The sequence below is a fragment of the Choloepus didactylus genome, chromosome 12 (assembly GCF_015220235.1).
Source record: "Choloepus didactylus isolate mChoDid1 chromosome 12, mChoDid1.pri, whole genome shotgun sequence".
In the NCBI taxonomy this organism is placed as follows: Eukaryota; Metazoa; Chordata; class Mammalia; order Pilosa; family Megalonychidae; genus Choloepus; species Choloepus didactylus.
This window is the reverse complement of record NC_051318.1, coordinates 69,361,163-69,384,134: the sequence shown is the minus strand read 5'-3', so window position 1 is coordinate 69,384,134 and position 22,972 is coordinate 69,361,163. Positions and strand designations below refer to the sequence as shown.

Below are 22,972 nucleotides of genomic sequence, written 5' to 3'. Positions count from 1 at the left end.
GATTAACCAATAGGAGCATTTTAAAGGGCAAGAATTGGACAATTCAGCTTGCAATGGTACCCAGAAGTACAACAATTATTCAATCAAAAGCTCATATCATCTTACACACTTCATGAAATCTGAATTGTGCTTATTTCTATGTTTCAAAGAAATAGATGTAACTTAAAAGAACTATATTATAATCATGAGATTTTATTATTAAAATTAATTCAAATATTTTCATAGGGATTTCACTTGCTAGGTAACTTCATGCAAGGCACCTAGCTCAGTTCCTGGTACATAATATATGTAAAAAAAAGTAGCACACCCATCCCATTTTTTGGTATTATTTTAAAGGAATTATTTATTTCAAACTGTTCTATTCATTTGTACATGTTATACTGATAATTTATACCTTGATTTGCATAAAACAGCATCTCTGAAAATAATATTTAAATCTGTTCATCTCTTTATTTTATTTTTCCAAAATATTATTTTTTAAATGCAATTCTATTGACTTGTATTCACATACCATATAATTCACCCAAAGTATACAATCAGTAGTTCACAGTATCATTATATAGTTGTGTATTCATCATCACAATCAATTTTAGAACATTTTCATTACTCCAAAATAAAGAAAAAAATAATAATAATACAAAAGAATACCCAAAACATCCCACACCCCTTATCTCCTCTATTATTTATATATCATTTTTGTTTATTTTATTACTCATCTGCCCATACACTGGATAAAGGGAGTGTCAGTCACAAGGTTTTCACAACCGTACAGTCCGATGATAAAAGCTATATAGTTATACAATCATCATCAAGAATGAAGTCTACTGGATTACAGTTCAACTTCTACTTTTCTAATACACTGGAAACTAAAAAGGAATATCTGTATAATTCATAAGAATGACCTCCAGAATGACCTCTTGACTCTATTTGAAATCTCTCAGCCATTGAAACTTTATTTTATTCCATTTATTTTCCCCATTTGGTCAAGAAGGCATTCTCAGTCCCACAATGCCAGGGTTAACCTCATCCCTGGGAGTCATGTCCCATGTAGGGAGGAGGGAAGTGTGTTTATTTGCAGAGTTCTCTGAGAGAGAGAGTCCACATCTGAGCAACAAAAGAGATTCTCTGGGGGTGACTCTTAGACATAATTATAAGTAGGTTTAGCTTCTCCTTGCAGGGATAAGTTTCATTAGAGCAAGCCCCAAGATCAAGGGCTTGACTTATTAAATTGGAAGTCCCTAATGCTTGTGAGAATATCAGGACTACCCCAAGTGGGGAAGTTCAATGTTTCACATTTTTCCTCAGTCCCTCAATTGGACTTTGCAAATACTTTTTTACTTTCTGCCAAAAATACTCTGGGATGTATTGGGGTATTACATTAACCTGTACAGAATAACAAGATCTCATTTCCTATTCTTGGCTTCATATAATTATGTTGTTAAATAAACTGAGCACACAGGTTAAATTAGATTGTGTGCTACAGGGAACATGAATTTTATACTAAATGAACATCTCTTAAATAACAGTTAAACCTCAGGAAGAGATGTGACTGCTTTAAGAGCTTACACTCTAGGAACCTTTACAATAAGCCTTATTGAATATTCTGTATGCCTGCATTATTGATTGCCCAATCTCTGCCAATGTTCTATCCCCTTATAACCTATGCTCTTGAATTCAATTCTCAGCATTTTCTCATTATAGTTAGTTTATATTAGTGAGGCCTTACAATATCTGCCATTTCATTTCTGGCTCATTTCACTCAACAAAATGTCCTCAGGGTTCACTCACCTAGTTACATGCCCCACAATTTCATTCCTTCTTGCAGCTGCTCAATATTCCATTGTCTATATACACCATAGTTCGCCCTTCCATTCACCTGCCAATGTACCCACAGGCCACCTCCATCCATGGAAAATCCTGAATACTGCCACCATAAACACCAGTGTGCAAATGACTATTTGAGCCCCTGCTTTCATTTCTTCTAAGAATATACAAAATAACAGGGTTGCAGGATCACATGACAACCCTATACTTAGCCTCCTGTGGAATGACCACACTGCCCTCCAGAGAGGCTGCAATGTTCTACTTCCCTGCCTACAGTGAATAGGCATATGTCTCTCTCCACATCTTCTTCAGCACTTGCATATTTCTGTTTATTTTTAAACAGTTTTGTTCACACACTATACAATCTATCCTAAGTGAACAATAAATAGTTCCCAATATAATCACATAGTTATGTATTCACCACCACAATCTATATGAGAACATTTCCATTTCTTCTGCAAAGAATGAAGAGGAAAAAATAAAAGAATAGAGAATAAAAAAATAATAATAATAAAGGGGAAACACCAACACCACCACCAAGAATTCCATACCCCTCCCTTATATCCCCCTTTCATTGACATTTAGCTTTGGTATATTTCTTCTGTTACAATTAATGGAAAAATATTATAATGTCACTGTTAACTATAGGCCCTAGTTTGCATTGATTGCATTTTTCCCATTCATCCTATTTTCAACACCTTGTAATGGTGACATTCATTTTTTCTCCCTAATGTAAAAACTTTCCTACATTTCTATATTTAATCACCATAATTGTCCACTCAGGTTTTGCTAAGTTATACAGTCCCAGTTTTTATCCTCTGTCTTTCCTTCTTGTGTCATTCATGCCTCAAGCCTTCCTCTTTCAACCATACTCACTCTAAGCTTTGTTCATTATACTTACAATACTGTGCTACCATCACATGGTATTACACTATTCATTTCTGGATCTTTACAGTAAATCCTGCTGAAAATTCTCTACTCATTCAGCATCAAATGCCCAATCTCTACCCTCTTCCTACGTCCTTATAACCTGTGTTCTCAACTTCAAGTCTGATTTTGCTCATTATACTTAATTCATATTATTAAGACCATACAGTATTTGTCCTTTTGTTTCTGGCCAATTTCACTCAATATAATGCCCTCAGGGTTGATCCATGTTGTTATATGCATCATAGCTTTATTCTGTCTTACAACTGTGTAATATTTCATTGTGTGTATGTACCACAATTTGTTTATCCACTCATCCAGAAAAGGACATTTGGGCTGTTTCCATCTCTTGGCAATCATGAATAATGCTTCCATAAACACCAATGTACAAATGTCCATCTGTGTCCTCGCCTTCAGTTTCTCTGAGTATATACCTAGTAATGGGATTGCTGGATCATATGGCAATTCTATACTTAGCTTCCTGAGGGACCCGCAAACTGACTTCCAGAGTGGTTCCATTCTACTGTCCCACCAACAGTGAAATGAAGAAGTGAATCTCTTTCTCCACATCCTCTCCAACACTTATAGTTTTCTGTTTTTTTCATAATGGTCATCCTAGTAGGTGTGAGATGATACCTTATTGTGGTTTTGATTTGCAGTTCCCTAGTAGCTAGTGAAGTTGAGTATCTTTTCATATCTGTTTGAACCTTTTGGATTTCCTCTTCAGTAAAGTGTCTGTCCATGTCTTGTGCCCATTTTTAAATTGGGTTGTTTGTGCTTTTGTTGTTGAGTTGTAAAATCTCTTTATATATTTTCTTTTTCCAAAAGTTATAAAGGAAAGATAATATAGTCAAAAATATACTTAAATTATATAAAAAAGTGATTACAATTAATTAGAATGTTTCATATTGAACCAAATTAGCCCAGAGTAAAATCTCTTTATTATGCAAGAGAACTGAGTTAATGAATATTCTACATTTTTCCTCCATCAGAATATTAGAAAGAATATATTAGGATTATCAATCATGCTTCTCACATTTTAGAAGTTAAAATTTGAGCCTATTGGCATATCCTTTTATTTGTAAATAAAATATTCCCTTCAGTTTCACAGGTTACAATATCATTGCCTTCTCTGATAAAATTGCATGTATTACATACCATCATTCATTGTCTCTCCTCCTTCTGTATGAACTGTTCCATAATAAAACATAGTAATACAAGGTTTGTATAAGCAATAAATGCCTGGATAAAAAGGAGCTAATATTTGACAGTTCCTTTTGCAAAATGAATGCTTGCTGTATCATAGCTGTTATTTTATAAATGACTTTCTAAAGCCTAAGCTAAGTTTTTGTGGTTTCTTTTATTTGGCTTATCTCATGTCTTTTTTCATATCTTTCATAATACAATATGTTCTAAAGATTAAAACTATATATTATACATTTAATATTAAAACATAAAATATCGATTAATACTAGAGCAAAAATAATTGAAAAGAGAAAATGCTGTGCATTTTTCCTCATAAAAAACCTTTGGAAAAAAAAGCAAAAATTGGAATTTGAGATAATAGCATCCATTTGTCCTGCTTCATGAATCTATTATTAAAACTAACAGATACATTTCAATGCTTGAAAGATTTTGAACATTGTAACATACTATATGAATATATGCTATCACTATTATCTGTAACCCATTTATTTGGGAACATAAATTAACTAAGTGATAAAGAATTAGGATGAAACAATAATAATAATAATTACTATTTAATAATTACTATTTTATTATTGTTAACATAACAAAATAACCTCAGGATAGAAGCAACATACTCTAAGTAGTTAGAACAAATGCTATAATGTACAAACGAAAGTTCTTGAACAATTATAAAGTTATCTTTTTAAACCTTTCCTCACAAATTATTTAGTCATATTTTTGATTTACTCCTTTGTTTCACTACATTGACAAATTATATGACGAGCTGAAGAGCGGAGAAGTTGATGCTGGAAGTAAATGCACTGACAGCATAGGAAACGACAGCTGACAATTTCACTGCAAGAAAGGAGACCTGACATTTTAACTTAGAGTTGAAAGATGAGTAGAAATATGCAGATGGAGAAATAGGGGGAAAACATTTCACACAGAGAAAGTGCCATGTGTAAAAGCAAGGGGCATGAAAGTTCACAGTACATGATAAATAAAGGGTGGCATGTTGATGGAAGGGGTGGAAATGAAGGAGGGGAAGTATAGAGATGCAGCTGCTAGAAGGGAAAAATTAGAATGTGGGTTAAGGGCATGATGTGTCATGCTGTGGAGTTGGGATTTCATTCTCAGGCAATGAGAAAATAATGGAAAGGTAACATTTTTAGGAATCATCAGGAGACTACCATTCACTGTTCAGTTTGCAATGGATATTGTTCAGTAAAACCTTTATATACCAAGTATTGGCAGGTGATCCAGAAGTACCTCTGACTTAATCAAACTTTTCTAGAACTTTGCTGAAAATGGTAAAAATTTACCAATACCACCACCATTCTGAGTCTTCGCTACAATTTTTTCATAACTTATGTGTTTAGTCTTCAGGCAGATGAGTTTTACTTAATGTTTTGCCACCATGTTTTGAGACATCAGTGTCTTGAGGTGCATTGCCAGGTGCCCATTTAAGTTAGTGCCATATATTTTACATTATAATATATATAATATTGCGTTTCCAGGAGGCAAATTCTATATTGTTAGACTTGGGGTGCAAATGTCTGTGGATGGCTTTGTGGATGTTGAGACCCAGGTTGCTTCCCACTTTTTACCACATCATCTCTAAAATATGACCATTTGTCAAGAACCGTGAAGAGTCTGAAATTTTACCCTACTTTGAAACTAACAAATTGGCCTGCCACAGTTTCATAGATGCTGGCAGAGGACACAAAACTCCCAAGAAAAAGAGAAATGACTTTATTCCTTACAGCACCAGAGGCAGCATGAACTTCATGTTCACACTGATTCCACTTATCCCCCCAAGAACCACCAAAGTGATACAAAGAAGTTCAGGGGCATACTGCACATGCAGTGGGTTTGTTTCATTTTGAGGAACACTGAGCTTAGAAAATGCTAACCCGTTAATAAGAAGTGGCTAGCAAAACTGCCTAACATTTGCTTCACATGGCAATAAGGACATTATTTTTCTTTTACTGGTCAGGAAGCAAATCTTTTCTTGACCTAGAGGAAGACACTATGTCTCTCTTCCAAGGCTGTTTGACTTGCAATTATCCTTGAAAAGATAGGGGAACAAAACTTCAAAGCTCGTTGCTCAAAAGACATGCAGTAATGTTAAAGGCCCATGGAGAACTATATTCTAGTCTTCGTGTCCTAATCCCAGGATGGGGCCCTTAGTATTATAACCACATTCCAAACAGCAAGATGAAGGAAAGTTGAAAAAAGGAGCCCATTCTTTCTCTTTTAATGCCTATCTTGTAAATTGAACATCTCACATCTTACATTCCATTGGTCAGCATGTAATCACCTTAAGAACTGATAAGGTGCTGGAACTGCCTTTTTTTCAGGTGGCCATATGCCCAGCTAAAAATGGTGTTTATATATATATATATATATATATATATATATATATATATATATATTTATAAGAAGGGGAGAATGGGTATTGGGAGAAAATTAGAAGTTTCTGGTACAACATTAGATCTTTGTCAGCTTTTGGTGCCTTTGTGCATTCATTTTTACTCTATCCTAGTTCCCTTTTACCACAAATGTCAGGTTACATCTGTTCTTCTTTTTTTAATCAGCTCAGATGATCTCTTCTAGAAAGTCTTTCCTGCTACCACCTTCTCTTATTTACCTGAAATTTAAATGTATTTAAAAATTCATCTGTATCCTAGGTAAAATTATTTAATATTTGACATGCTTTATAAATAGCACACAATTCAGGGATCGCTACAGCAAGTGCTTGCAATATCATTTTTTAAATAGTTGATGATTCTCCTAAAGCCTAAGACATTACATATGCTTTCACTCACTTGATGTGGTTACCCAGAAAGATGGTTCAGGCATCCATGCCGTTACATAATCAGAGAATAAGAATTTTGTGAGTCCACCATTATAATACCGTTGGAGCTACTCTCTAGGTCCAGAACTGTGTTTGGACCTTTGCTTCCCAATTAATGGAGAACTCTTTCATCTGATCCCATGAGAAAGCATACCTATCCTGCTGTTGGAATACTCCTGCCTCTGCCTGTCAGTGAACCTTATCATGAGAGTTATTATTGGAGTACCTACTAGGACCATGAGAGGGCTTGCACTAAACTTAAACTAACAGGCTCTATGACTGATTTGCCCTGCTTATGAATAACTGTTGGAACATGGGACAAATTTACTGTGATGTTTTCTTTTCTTATAACATATGGCATGGAAAGCAAGGTTGTAGGTTGAAGACCAATATATCTCACCTATATTTGTCAGAAACTACCTATATTACTAAAGTAACCAGGCATTTTAAAAAGCTAAATTAACTTAGGTAAATTAACAGCATTCCAAAATTTGGTAGAATTCACCATTCCCAAACCTGGTAGAAATGGTCACTTCAATCTTAATTCCTCCACAGTTCCTTGCCAGTTGCCATCTACAACCATTATGATCCTGAACCTTTTTTTTTTTTCTTCGTTTCCCTTTAATATAATAAAAGCTCTCTGAAGGTAGACTTGATTAATTTTCTTTGATATGTCACCATAGTCAGTAAATGTCTGTGGGATTTAAAAAAGATGAATGAAGCACTGGTATTCAGTGCTAGAGAAAAGTTGATTTGTCTGTGCAAACTTGTCAAAGAAAAAGCACCTGTTTAAGGTCCACTGAAGCAAGACTTTGACAAATGGCAGAGAAAAAATATCATCATGTGTCCTGGGAACTCAAAAAAGGAAAGATTATTTTAACCGGGTAGATTTTAAAAAGGTTCATGGAAAAGGTACAGATTACACTAAGTTTTAAATGATGAAACTATTATAAATGATCTTATTTAGGTTTTAGACAAGGGGAATTCCAATATATTTTTAAAACCTCCTGACACCATTGTTCTCAAGTACAATAAACTTAGTCCTGTTAAGTGCTGATCCTGCCACATGGCACGCAACAAAACTCACAGAAATGGTAGGCTATCTCTCTAGAATGGATTACTTAAGAGCTCTTGGATGTATCCAAATGACAGGTGGAAGTTAGATGAGAGAAACTAAGTGAACAGTGAGTAGTGAGCAGCCACAAGTTATTAAACACACTCACACATACAACAATGGAAGGACATTTTAGGCAGAAGGATGAGCATGTGAAAAGACAAAGGAGTGAGAATAATCAAGACATGTCAAGGAAGCTGATTCAGTGTGGCTGGAACATGAATAGGTGTCTTATAAGGTGAATGGTGAGAGTGAAGACTGGGAAAGATAGTTGGAGTGTAAATCATAAAAGAACTGTAGGCCAGACCGAGAAGTCCAGCAGCAGCTATGCTCACGAAGGGATCCCAGCACATTATCTGCTGGTGATATGCATTCTAATTTTGAGGCATGATTTATCAAGTAATTCCTTTAAACTACTGGGGATGTATCTTAGCGAGTTTATTGTGGATTCTAGTAGCATTATAATTTCCTTGAACTATTATAAGCTATTCTTCAGTCAAAAGAATCTTTATAAAATTCAAACCTAACCATGCCACTTCCCTGATTAAACCTGATGCAATGACCTTACCTTGGCCAAGTTCCTAAATGACCTGTAGCCTGCCTTTTCACCTAGGCTTTGGGGCCACTCTCTCCCATTAAGTTACAGTCAAACTTAATGTTTCCTCTTTTTGTTTGTATTTCATACTTAGTGCTTTGACTCACATTGTTCTTTCCCCACTGTTCTGAAATATGATAAATCAGTCAAGTCCCAGATTAAAAATCATTTCCTCCAGAAGGCATATTACAACCCTTCTGACCCAATTAGTAGCCTCCAGAGGGGCTCAGCAAACAAGCAATTTCTTGTTATTTTATCTGTGATTCCAAGACAGATGAAACCTTATACAATTTTAGATGCCACTTAAGGAAAAAGAAAACCAAACTTTGAATACAAAAATAGAAACAGGGCATTGGAAGGCACCAAGCAAGTGAGGGGCCTTGAGTTTTACGCACTGTGCTGGATATTGGGACATAATGGAGAAAATAACAGACACTAACTCCTGTTCTCTTGATATTTTCAGCCATATAAGTTTAAGGCTGAAAAGAAATTGCAACCACCCTGTGGATATTAACATGAGGTTTTGAATGAATGAGCGAATCAGTTTTGACATGGTGAATCATGAAAAAAATTTCACTTGTTTTAGTCTCTTACAGATTCTCTAGTGGCGGTATGATACATTCATAAGAATTCAGGTCTGCTTATGGAAGTGTTCAGGCAGTACCAGTTCTCTGTGAGCTAACTCAGGAAATGAGAGAAAAAAAATGGAAAGGCTTAGCTGCAGCCTGAAGTTTGAAAGTATCAGTCCAAAGCAGGGAGCATTAAAACAAAAAGAATCACTCATGCACATATTATTTTGGGCATCTGAGATTTTATATGGCCAACCACCACACCACGATGCACTTCTTTTTTCACCAGGTATATGTGACTGTGCTGACCTAAGAGGACATATTTAACCCTTAACTTAATGGGTCTTTATGTAAAACCTACCAAAATGTATCATGAAGTTGATACAATTTTGGTCTTGAATCCATCAGAATACACTAATTTTAGGCAATGAGGCAATTTCTTGTTCTTCTATAACAAATGGTGTCAGGAATAACCTAAACTCAAGAGAACTGTTTACTGGTTTTTATCAGTCTTAATTGGGAATATTATTCAAAATAATAATCAGACAAGCAAAAACCAGGGTAGAATGACACATTAGTAATTTGTGAAAATAAAACAAGGGGGAAAATCACCTCTGTAAAGGTGGGGGAAGAAAAAAACAACTGTCAGAGGGTGATGCTGAACCAATTTTCTGCTGTGGATCTGGAGTGAAAGGTCACTTACTAGTAATTATATTTCTCTCTCAGTAAGAGGAATATCATCTAGCTATTATCAAACCACAGAAATTTTAGACCTTTCATATCATACCTGGGATTCAGGGGCTATCTAAATGAGAGCTGTACTATTTTGATTTAAAAGAGGATAATGAATTATACATATGTGTAGCCAATTTTAAAGGTGCATTAGAAGAAACTGGATAGATAATACAGATATAGCAACATGTGAAAATCTGGTATAAGACCATTCCATTAAGCATAGATTTTATCCCATTTATTTATAATTAAGTTAGAATATTTATAATAAAACATACACAAATTAAGATATTTCAAACTAAAGTTATAAGAAAGGATCAGAAAACTATAAGGCAAGGTAATTATCAAAAAAGAAACTGGAATAACATAGCTAATGCACTAAATATTTAATATAAGTGGGTGTGTGTTTTCTCATTACAGAATCATATAGCTAATGTAAAAGATAATGAAGGGATGAGGACACACACACACACACAAAATGTAAAGAATGAATCTACCAGCATCAATGTAAGTGGTAAGAAAAAGCCACTAAAAAACAGATGGACCATAATTTGTATATGAATATTATAAAAAGTAAAGCAGCAAAAAAATGACTATGCTGTTTTCCTCCATAGGAACTGTGAAAATTATCAAGAGAAACATCAATTCAATTATAATATTCTTTACCATCTGTGAATAGAAATAGTCTATGGGACAGTTTTTTTTAATACTTAATATACAAGAATGTGAAATTTTACTATTAGTTTTGAAATTAAGTGATTTTTCTCTCTAGAACAATATTATTTAATGCTTAATGATTAAGAAAAAATGCCTCCTCAAGAGAAAAGGTAAATATGATTGGAAAAACTGTATATACATTCTTCACAGTGTAAAATAATCAATGCAAATTAATTTTTCTACAATTGTTGTTATAACAGAATGAAACATTGCATTAAAGGAGGATGGGGATGTGATGTACCTCATTCACGTAGAAGCAATTCCAAGAAATTTCTTTCAGATAACTTGCAGATGAGAACAGACTGTAATTAGTCCCAAGGCCAAGTTTCAGTACCCTCCTCCAACAAATCACAGCATACCTAGGAAGTTACTGGAGGAACACCCCTAACAACTTTTTACTTAGCACCCTATCTCTATGAGATCAATACAGTGTGTATCTTTCTAACTTCTTTTCATTCATACACATAACCTTTTCAAACCAGCAGGATTCTAGGTTTTGCTCAACAACAGCCAAAATAAATCCAGCACAAATGCTCACAGATATGATTTGACATGAAGAGTGATTCTAGTAGAAATTTTGATAAAGAAAACTATGCTGCAAAAAAAAAAATCTTTACAGAAAACGAAAAGCGAAACTAAATTGACAGTTAGCAATGTTTTCACTTTCCATGATTCTGGCCCACTTTGCCTCTCTTATCTGATAGATTTCTTAAATGATGATGCCCATTGAGATTAATTAAACTTATAGCAAAAATTTGAGAGTAGGATTTTGAGAGCAATTAAATGTACTATGAGAAAAATTAAGGGACTCAAACACTATGAGACAGGGCAACTCACAAGGAGAAATATATAGGAAAACAAAGCAAAACAATGCAATACATGGATGAAATTCTTTCCAAAACATGAGAACACACCATTCTTAAAGCAGAATACATGTAAATTTTGAAACTCGTGTTTTATAGAAAAATTAAGTAAATCGTGTTCTCAATAAAATTCATGAAAACATGTATTTGTTGATACAAGAGATTTTTAAGATGAGATGATAACACAGTAAATTGAAATGAAATGATTACACAACAGATGGAAAAGAGGTTTCTGAAATAATGATATCATTTAAGAGAAATTAAAATGGATTAAAAATTTAAATCTGTATTGGAAATAATAAAAATTATAAAGAAACTGGCAATAATTGAATATGTATGTAGAAGAATAGATTCCCAGATTAAGAGGAAAAGAAAACATTGAGGGAAAAGACATTTGTGGAGAAGAAAACAGTGATCAAACACACACAGAACCACTAACAGATATATACCATTATATATATATCACAAATCAAGGAACTAGAATAATGGGAAAAGGAACATTGTTTTTTTTTTTTTTTAATTTCAATAGACAAAAACTTTCCTGAGCAGAAGAAAGGCATGTTTGAGATTATTAAAAAGAATCTGTAAGTATTAAGTTGAAAGAATGAAAAGCAGACATCAGATTGCAAACATTTTGAATTCTGAGAAGAGTTTGTCAATTATAAAATTATTGTCTCTCAGCTCCACATTCTCCCTTCTATAACTTTGCTTTTTGAGGTAGAACGTGAAACGCCTCTAGGCACCATTCGCTTTGCCCACAGTCTCCCTGTTAGTTTCTGACATTAGGGGGTGCTAGACAGAGACTGAAAGACTGGAAGAGCAGAAAGTCTTGCTCCTTCTTGTTTGTTTCCTCTTCCTGTGTGTTTCACCTCATCCTTTTTCCTTCACCCCAGCAGCAGCAGTTTGTTCTACAGCATCAGTTACATCCAATTTGCTGTTGTTTCAACACTTGAAGAATCGGCCTCCATGAGATCATTCAGAGCCATCAGCACCAGCAGACTGGCACGTGCTCCTCAGTGGTCTGGGTCCCAGGCCAGGCGCCCCTCTTCCCTGCTCAGACACCAGCACCAGTAAGCAGGGGTCTGAGCTTCCGCTGCACAGGACACCTCCCCCGAGCTTCTAATTTTTAATGATTCCAATCCCTTCTCTTCATCTTCCAGTCCCAGAGTTGGCAGCTGTTTCTTTTAGTTGACATGTTTACGAGACAGTTTTCTCTTATTGACTTTTTGGTTAGCTAGTCAATTTTTATACCTGTTTCACAAATCTTTATATTAAATGTTAGGATAAATGGTAAATTTTTGTTGTGATCTGCCTCTTAACTGGACCCTGATACAAAAATAAAAAGTCTATAAAAATAAGGTTTGTGTTTTTAAATAACACGGAGGATGAAAAAATCACTGGACTTACACTTTCCCTCAGAAAAAAATGCCAGAAAAATTAAGTAATATCTTCTGAATTTTGAGGATAGAAAGCTGTGATATTAAGCTATTCAAGCCAATTTGCAGTTAATGTAGTAAACATAGAAAAGGAATATACCAATCTATCCAAATTTTACTACTTCCATTCCTATCATCTTAAATCAGGCTTTCTCAGCTCCAGCACTATTGATATATTAGGCTGGCTAATTCTTTGTTAGGGCTTGGGGACTGTACTCTGCATTGTATTTCTGTGCTTTAGAAATAAAGTCTAAGAAATTATATCATCAACATATCCTTCCTGGGAACTACTGCTACTACTGCTACTACTGCTACTACTACTACTACTACTACTACTACTACTACTATCACCACCTCTACTACCACTACTACTATTACTAAAGTGAGAGACATTTTTTCATCAAATGATTCATTTTCAGAATTATGCAGAACCTTGTTTGCTAAATCTTGGATGGCAACAGCTGGTTAGACTGACCCAGAAAAGGACCTACAAGAACCGTCTTTCCACAGTAAATCTGAGAGTCAAAAGTTCTGAAAAATAGGGCATAGTTTCTGTAATATTACATGGCAGGGCAAAGACAATTTTGAAAGTCTCCTCCACAAATTACAATGGGAAAGCTTTAGCCCTCTTATTCAATAAATAACCTCAACTTGTCCCATTTGCCAAGAACAAAACTTCTGATGAAAAAGAGTGGATTGCAAGGGGAGAAAGTCAGCACTTATACATAAATTATATAAACTAGTGAGTTTTCTATTTCTGCGTTCCTACGATTTTTGGCCTTGATGCCATTAAACACCCACAATGCACAGTACAGTCCCTAAGCCCTAACAAAGAGTTACCCAGCCTAATATATCAATAGTGCTGGAGCTGAGAAAGCCTGATTTAAGAAGCTAGGAATGGAAATAGTAAAATTTGGATAGATTGGTATATTCCTGTAAATATATATATATATATATATATATATATATATATATATATATATATATATATATTTATAGAAAGTGCCAATCTTTTTGTAGTCTTTTGAAGGTTACTCAGATTATTTTACCAAAAATGCTATAAATATGCAAAATTTAGTGCAAAAAATGCCCATGAAATATTTTGAGGCTTCTTTAATCAGGAATTAATGTGAAGAAGTTTTGGTTTCTGTTTCATATTGAGATACAACCAGAAAAATGTGCAAAGTCCTGAATTCTAAATTGGAAAAACATCAAACATTTAAAATATTAAAAGATTTTAACTAGCCAGCTTACTAAAAGTTATTTGTAAAGGCATATTCACCCAGTAACTGCTTTTTTTTTTTAGATTCAAAAAAGAAAGACCTACTCACTTGCCATTTAATGCTGCGACACCAACTGTGCTTCGGGCAATGGACATACTGGCTACAAATGTCCACTGCTGGCTCTGCGGATCCCACCTCTCCACTGTATTCAGATAGCTCCAGCCGTCATGGCCTCCCACAGCATAAATAGGGCCTTCAAGTACGGTTACACCTAAAACATTAGAGAAATGATAAATGAATCCATTTATTTCAGTGAGGTTTTTTAAATGAAAGGAACAGTAACAACTATGTTTCTATTCAGTATACACTCATCTTGTGAAGAAACAATTTCAACAAAGAGTAATTTTTTATGTGAATCCTTCCATTAAAATAAAAACAAAATTCAGAACCAAAAAAATGAATATTATGATCTGGATGTTTTATAAAAGAACACTACTTTATTTCCTCAACTACTTATGACAATATGAAGAAGCAAATTCTAAAAATCAAAGATGACACATGTTGGACTTCTGCTTTTGATGAGTATTTCTACACCTGCTTTACTTTGTTATACATTTATTAAGCAATGTAATGTATTGATTTTAATTTCAAGGGAGTATTCTCTGTATTTTGGCTCCCTATATAACCTCATAATAAACTTATTTAAAGCTTGCAATTTATGAAATATGACCTTCTTTGGTATTATTAGCTGAAATCAACAAACACAAGTAAAAATAATAATAGCGTTAAAAAATAATAGTATTAGTAGTAATTTATCAATGGGGAATATATACAACTCCCATACACTGCTTTGCCAGTTAATTCACTTTTTCATAAATTAGTTTTCTTTGATGTCAAACAGTTGCTACATATCTAAATATCATATTAATGTTGATTGAAGTGCTGTCTTTTTCTGTAGAGAATGATGAATTTTTCCTCCCACAGAAGGTTCAAAATTTAAAGTCCGATTGTCAAGAACTCTGAAGGTTCCAGAATTTTACCCCACTTGTGAGCTGGCAAGTTAGCCTGCCACAAATTCATGAGGCTTGACAGAAGACTTAAGACTCTTGGGTCAGAGATGAAGGTCAGTTTATTACTCATAGTAATAGCAGTATGTAGACTATAGACATTCTTGCTGGTGCCCCAAGCCCAATTCCCATATTTATACACACACTGAATTTAAAAACTTCTTTCAGTACAAGTATTGGGAGTTATTCACATGTATCAACAATACATCAACAATAATTACAATTTAATTACAGTTAAATACAGAAAATATGTATGTTATATATACTCCCTAAATACCAGTGAAATTTTTAGAAAGATTCTAGAATCAACTTTTTAACAAATGCCAGTTAAATACATAGAAGATTTTAGGATTTGTTGCATGTTTTGGATTGAGTAGAGCATTTTTGATTGGTATATGTTATGTCTTTCTTCTTTAAAATATGACATCCATCTGCAAGGGCCATTATAGTTCAAGCTAATGAATTTGGGTATTATTCTAACAGCATAAGGAAATCACTGAAGTGTTTATCAAGAAGAAGGAAATGCTCTGCTATCATATTTTGTCTAATTATTTTGTAGCAAATGGAGGGGGTTTAGGGGCCAGTTGGGAGATTATTAGAAGGAAATTGCAATTATCCAAAAAAGAGAAGGTGGTAGGTTTCACTGGATATAGGGAAAAGTGGAAGTATTTGAGATGTATTCTGGAGGATGTTCTTGGAACCTACTGATGGATTAGATTTGGGTATATGAATAAAAAGGAAGAATTGATTGAACTGTTGGGTAAATGTTAGGGAGAAAAGAGGTTTGGGGAGAAAATGGTTTGGGGGAAATTCTCAAGAATTCTATTTTGGATATATTATGTTTGAGGGAACTATTAGACATATAAGTGGGGCTATTAAAAAGGTCATTTAATATATGAGTTTGAGTTTGTTCTGGTTTGCTAATGCTGCTGGAATGCGAAACACCAGAAATGGATTGGCTTTTATAAAGGGGGTTATTTGGTTGCACAGTTACAGTCTTAAGGCCATAAAGTGTCCAAGGTACCACATCAACAATCAGGTAACTTCACTGGTGTCCGTTAAACCTGTGTTAGCTGGGAAGGCATGTGGCTGGCATCTGCTCCAAGTTCTGGTTTCAAAATGGCTTTCTCCCAGGATGTTCCTCTCTAGGCCACAGCTCCTCTTCAAAATGTCACTTTCAGTTGCTCTTGGGGCATTTGTCCTCTCTTAGCTTCTCTGGGATGAGTCTGCTTTCAACGGCCATCTTCAAATTGTCTCTCATCTGCAGCTACTCTCTCAGCTTCTGTGCATTCTTCAAAGTGTCCCCCTTGGCTGTAGCAAGCTCATTCCTTCTGTCTGAGCTTATATAGTGCTCCAGTAAACTAATCAAAGCCCACACTAAGTGGGAGGAGCCACACCTCCATGGAAATTATCCAATCAGAGTTACTATCCACAGTTGTGTGGGGTGCCTTTCCATGGAAATAACCTAACCCAAATGTTCCAACTTAGTCCCAACAAATATGTCTGCCCCCACAAGATTGCAACAAAGAACATGGCTTTTTCTGGGGCACATAATATGTATAAACCAGTACAGCTACATATATAAATTCTGGAGTCATCAACAATTATATGGTATTTAAAGCCATAACAATAGATAAGATCATTTAGGAAAACACTATTGTGTCAGTTTGAATGTATTATGTCCCCCAAAATGCCATTACCTTTGATGTAATCTTGTATGGGCAAACGTATCAGTGTTGATCAGATTTCAATTCTCTGAGTGTTTCCATGGAGATGCGACCCACCCAACTGTGGGTGATGACTCTGATTGGATAGTTTCCATGGAGGTGTGACCCCACCCATTCAGGGTGGGTCTGAATTAGTTCACTGGATCACTATATAAGCTAAGACAGAAGAGCAGGCTTGCTACAGTCAAGGGGACACTTTGAAGAATGCACAGAAGCTGAGAGAGTAGCTGCAGATGAGAGACAATTTGAAGATGGCCGTTGAAAGCAGACTCTTGCTCTGGAGAAGCTGAGAGTGGACAAACTACCCCAAGAGAAACTGAGAGTGACATTTTTGAGGAACTGCAGCCTAGACAGGAACGTTCTGGGAGAAAGCCATTTTGAAATCAGAACTCTGGAGCAGACGCCAGCCACATGCCTTCCCAGCTAACAGAGGTTTTTCAGATACCACTGGCCGTCCTCCAGTGAAGGTACCTGATTGTTGATGTGTTACCTTGGACACTTTATGGCTTTAAGACTGTAACTTTGTAGCCAAATAAACCCCCTTTTTAAAAGCCGATCCATTGCTGCTGTTTTGCATCCCGGCAGCATTAGCAAACTGGAACAACTATAAAGCAAGAAGTTCAGAGAGACTAGAATCCAGCCCCAAGTCTTTCTAATATTGGTTACAAGAGGACGGAACAAAGGGGACAAAACATATGGCCAGATAAGGTGGAAGGAAAACCAGAAGTTTTGAGTAACTGAAAACTGGAAGGAAGGGGTCATTATTTACTTGCATACTCCTGAAATGACAAAGTACAAATTTCTATTGAATTTAGAAGGATGGAGGCTATTGTTAGCTTTGAAAATATGTCTGGAGCAGCACTGTATGATATTTAATCCTTTCTGGATGCTAGTTAGTCAGGTCCTAAAAATATTAATCTGTGACTTATTTTTAAACTTGTTTTAGGTGATTAGACTTTTTAAAAAAAGTTTCTTTCTCTTCTAAAGTATGACATACATAAGATGCAGAATTCATAAGTATTCAATTTGATGATAATTTATCTTATGAATATCATCATGTACCCACCATCTTCATTGCTTCCACCCCAGAACACTTGTCTTCTGACCTCCTACTTAACATATGTTCCTGAAAGGTAACAATTTTCCTAATTTCTTTCTTCAATATAAGTTTTTCCTGCCTTAACATTCATAGAAATTACATCAACTATGTTCTTTTTTGCTTCTTTCTCCTTTCAAAGTTACATCTGTGACATTCATCCAGAATATTAGGCAAGGCAGTCATTTATTCTTTTTCTTTGAATATATAATTAAATTATGTGAATATGCAACTTTTATAACTCCATTCAGTTGATAATGAAAATTTTCATTTTTCCCAGTTTGGGGGCATGAAAAATAAAGCTGAAATGTACCTTCTTTTGATGCGCATATGAATCCTAATCACCTATATTTGAAATTGCTAGATCATAGAATATACTTAGGTTGAAATTTTCCTAACAGGGTTAATTAGTCATTCTGATGAGTGAGTAATTCTATCTCATGTTTGAGTTATTTTTCATTTGGCAGATGAGTAAAACTGAGCATCTTTTTCTATGTTTGCTATTTGTATACCCCTTTTGTGATGTACCTATTGAAGTCTCTGATAGTTAATTTTATGTGTCACCTTGGCTGTTTTGGTTTAGATGTAGCTATGGAGATATTTTGTAGATGTGATTAGCATCTACAGACAATTGACTTAAAGTAAAGGACATCATCATCAGTAATGTGACTGGGCCTCATCGAATCAGTCAGATGCCTTAACAGCAAACTGAGAGTTCCAGAAAAAAAGAAGAAATTCTGTCTCAAGACTACCACATCAACTCACCCTCAGAACTTACAGTCTGTTGGCCTCCCCTATGAATTTTAGAGTCAAGACATAGCATTATTCTTTCTAGAATGCCCATCCTGCCAACCTGTTCTCCAGATCTTAAACTTGCCAGCCCTACAATAATATATGACAGAACCTTAAAATAAATCCCTTAATGTGTGTATGTGTATGTACACAAATGCATATCCTGCACATCCTGTTGTTTCTGCTTCCCTGGAAAGCCCTGACTGATACAAAGTCCCTCCTGTTCCCATATTTTAAGTGAAATTTCTGTTTACCAATTTGTGGTTGTTCCTTATATTCCGAATATGAGTTCCTTGCTAATATTTATTTTGCATTTATCTCCTCCCACTGTATTGCTTAGATTTTCAGTCTCTCAGTGGTGACTAATGATGAATAGAAACTAGGCTCACCTGATTTATGAAAAAAATCCAGCAGTGCTGTAGGGAAAGGATTTCTTTTTAAACTAATGCTGATTGAATTGATATGCACATTGATGAAAACAGACCTTGACCAAAATATGAAAATCAATCTGATGGAACTCAGACCTTGAAATGAAAATTAAAACAATGGGTCTTCTAGAAAGTAACATGTGAATATAATTTCATGACATTTTGGGTAGACAAATATTTCTTAAACAGGACACAAAAAGCACTTAACATAAGGGAAAAGAAAGTAAATATTAAAATTAATGGCCTTTTGATTTTCCATATGAATTTCAGAATCTGCTTTGCAATTTCCCAAAGATTTTCCCAAATTTCATGATAGAATTTTAATTGGAATTCATTGAATCCATAGGATATTTGAGGAGAATAATCATATTTACAAATGGGATCTTCTAATGTAAAATATGGTATATATATTAATTTTATTTAAGGCTCCTTTAACGTCTCCCAGTATTATTTTAATTTTTATAGAAGTTTTATACATCTGTTACTAGATTTATTCTTTACTGCTTGATTTTTTATGCCATTTTCTAATTTTTTGTTAGTGATAAATAGAAAGAAATAAGGTTTTGAATAATTACTATATATCAAGTAACCTTGCTATGTTATTATTAATTCTCATAATTTATCTATATATATTCTTTTGGATTGTCTATATATACAATTATGCCATCTGAAAATAATGCCAGATGCATTTCTTCCAATATAATTACTTACACATTTCATTTCTCTTCCTTGCTTTATTTCAATGTCTAGAACATGAGGTAAAGTGCCAAGCAGAAAAAGTTGTAGCAGGCATGCTGTGTTGTCTAGTCTCAGAGGAAAATTATTAATTATCCACCATTAAGTATAATACTTGGTAATGCTATTTTATAGATACTTTTTTTTATCAGAATTTTCAAAGAGTGCTGTAATATTTCTAGTTTTCAGAAAGTTTTTAATCTTTTAATCACAGGTGGCTTTTGAATATAATTAAATCATTTTTCTGAGTCTATTAGATGCTCATGTTAGTTTTCCCTTTATTCTGTGAATGTGGTGAAATTTAATTAAATTATTTTATAATTTGTAAACATGAATTTCTGGAATAAATCTGGTCTTCTATAATATTATGGTATAGTAAATGTTATTATTATTTCAACAATTTCACTGACTTTGATTTCAAATTGTTTTTTTTTTTAATACTTTTTCATCTGTCTTTATACAAGAGATTAGATTAGTCTGTAATTTTCCTTTCCTGCATATCTTATCAAGCATTTGCAAGAATGTTATCATGGTCTCATAAAATGTTAAGAAGTGCTTTTTCTTTTTCTGTTTTTAGGAAGAATTTGTGTAAAATTGGTGCTGTTTCTTCATTAAATATTTGTAAGGAAACACTGATGAAATGCTGGGTAGTCACAGACACAGCTACCTATCATCCCCCAGCACTGGCAGACTCCCCCTCCTTTTCTATTGTATGCACTTATTTCCATGTGTTTTCATTCTGCAGCATGGCCTGACAATACCTTAAACTCAGAAACTAGGAACAGCAGTCTCAGCTGCTTATCATGGCAGGAACTCTCAGGGACAAGGCCCCTTCTACCCAGGTTGTAAATACCTGATCCAACACAGATTTGTCTCTGTCTCTGACGTGAAGTGGGGCACGTGGGGCTGCCATCCACTGTCCTTAACCAAAACAGTTAGCCTCCTGGGAGACCAGAGGCAATGGTGTCTCTTCCCCCACTTTCATGGACCCTTTGTGCTGTGTAAGTAATAAAGTGGTCATTTGCTGAAAGTTCTGTCATGCCTGAGCCCATGTTTCCATGACTTACCATATAGCAACTCGCTCAAATAAAGATGTCTGAAAATGTTTGTAAAAAAGTTTCTAAGTTAATTTTATTGAGGAATGAGATGATTTTAAATTAAAGATGAGATTACTTTAACAGATATTCATTTTTCCATTATTTTCTCTCATGTTCCTTGTTTTAAGAAACTAAATTTTATCCTAAAATTTCCAATTGTTGAGCGTAAAGTATATAATGTCCTTATTTTCATTCCTAATGTTGGTATTTTGATTTCTTTTTCTTTTAGCATTGCTGATTTTTTCCAATTGTACATCTATATTCTATTTCAAGAATTTGTATTGGCTTCCTTGGATACTGAACACTGATTTCTATCTCTGTAATTCAGAGATTATTGAAGCCCTAGTTCCCAGATTTCTACTTTGCTTATCTGACCCTGTGATCCAAATGCCATGAAGAAAGCAGAAATAAATGTGAAGCTTAATTTAGTACTCTTCACTTTCACCTAGGATCTTTGTTCGCAAGTTCTGGTTGCCTTAGTGTCTTTCTGATGTATTCAAGAATTTGATTTATGTATTTTATTCAGCTTTTATATTGTTCTTGGGAAGGATTCGCTGATACCAGATACTTCTTCAAGGCTAGAGATAAATTTGTGTCACAATTTAAATATATTTTTAATGCAGAAATTTAATGATAAAATTTAATAAAATGTATTAATATGTCATTAATGTTTTTGGCTATTTATTTATATATCTGTGCTTAAGATTGCCTCAAGCTCTACCAATTATATAGCCATGTTTTTTAAACTCTCTCTGTTGCAGCCTTCTCATCAGTAAATTGGAGATAATTATAGTCATGGCTTCTTGTTGCTCTGGTGAGGATAAAATGGATTAAATAAATAGATGTAGATATAGATATAGAACTTAGAAAAAGTCTGTTGTAATTACTATTATTTTCATACTCAAAGGAGGCTTTAAGAAGGAAATTCAGAGAAGAGGATACATTAAAAATCTTATAAATATGTAAAAATGTTCAATATAAAAAGTAATCAGGAATATTCAAATCAAATATTTGGGCTAAGACTTAGAAAGCCATATTAAATTTTTTTTTAAGTATGCCATTGTCAAATGGGAGCACTGGGAAATCAGAACACTTATATATCAATGATTGAATTGCAACTTAGTAACACTGCTTTTGAGAGAAATTTAGCAATGTTTAGTGCAAATATTACAGTTGAGTTTTACAAAAGTTTGAATTATTTTATAATTAAGAACTAAAATGTAAGATAGAAAACAAAATTCAAAAACAGAAGTACATGAATTAGTAAATATTTCACACAATAAGCCAATGAACTATTTGGATACTCCCATTAATCTTTCAGTACCCATACGCATTCATTTGTTCCAAAAAAATCATTTTTACCACATCTGCTGATGGAGATTGAATAGAGCTTTTGTTTTAAGGGAGGATACAAAAAATAAATGAGTAAAATTATTGAAGGATTGTACATACAACTATTCTTTAGTTAACCAAGGTACCATGGAAGAAAATATCAGGACTGTGCAGGGCAAGAGGTAGAAGAGTGTTGCAATAGTTCTGGATTTGGCGTGTTCCAAATCCTGGGATCAAATCCCAGTCTATTACATTACTAACTGTGTGACATCAGATAAATATCGTAAATTCTTTATATCTCAGGATCCTCATTCCTAAAAGAGACCTACCTCATAGCATTTATTTCAAGATTCAACAAAAAACACTTAGGACACTGGCAAATAATAAGCTCTTGGTAAATTTTAGTTATTGTGTAAATACAATGGTCATGGTGTCTTGTCTTAGAAGCAGTCATTGAAGCTCAGATGTTGCAGAACTGCAAGCAGCAATAACTAAGTCTTCAATGGGATGGCAGAGTAGTTGTAAGATAGTCATCACCCTCAAAACTTAAATTCTTCTCCCAAATGCCTCTGATTATAATGAACTTAAATAGTTCACCAAGTAATATATTTCCAGTATTGTAGTTTATTTAATACCTGAGTTTGGAATGTATC

General features: G+C 34.4%; 1 protein-coding gene across 2 annotated transcripts in view; it reads right to left on the bottom strand.

The window, feature by feature from the left end:
- KLHL1 (kelch like family member 1) overlaps positions 1-22,972 on the bottom strand; it is a 449,643-nt gene that overhangs the window by 19,804 nt on the left and 406,867 nt on the right. For both annotated transcript variants that reach the window (XM_037800143.1, XM_037800144.1), the window contains one exon: positions 14,154-14,316. In XM_037800143.1, coding sequence (XP_037656071.1) covers positions 14,154-14,316 — 163 coding nt within the window. The remainder of the gene's footprint in view (positions 1-14,153; positions 14,317-22,972) is intronic.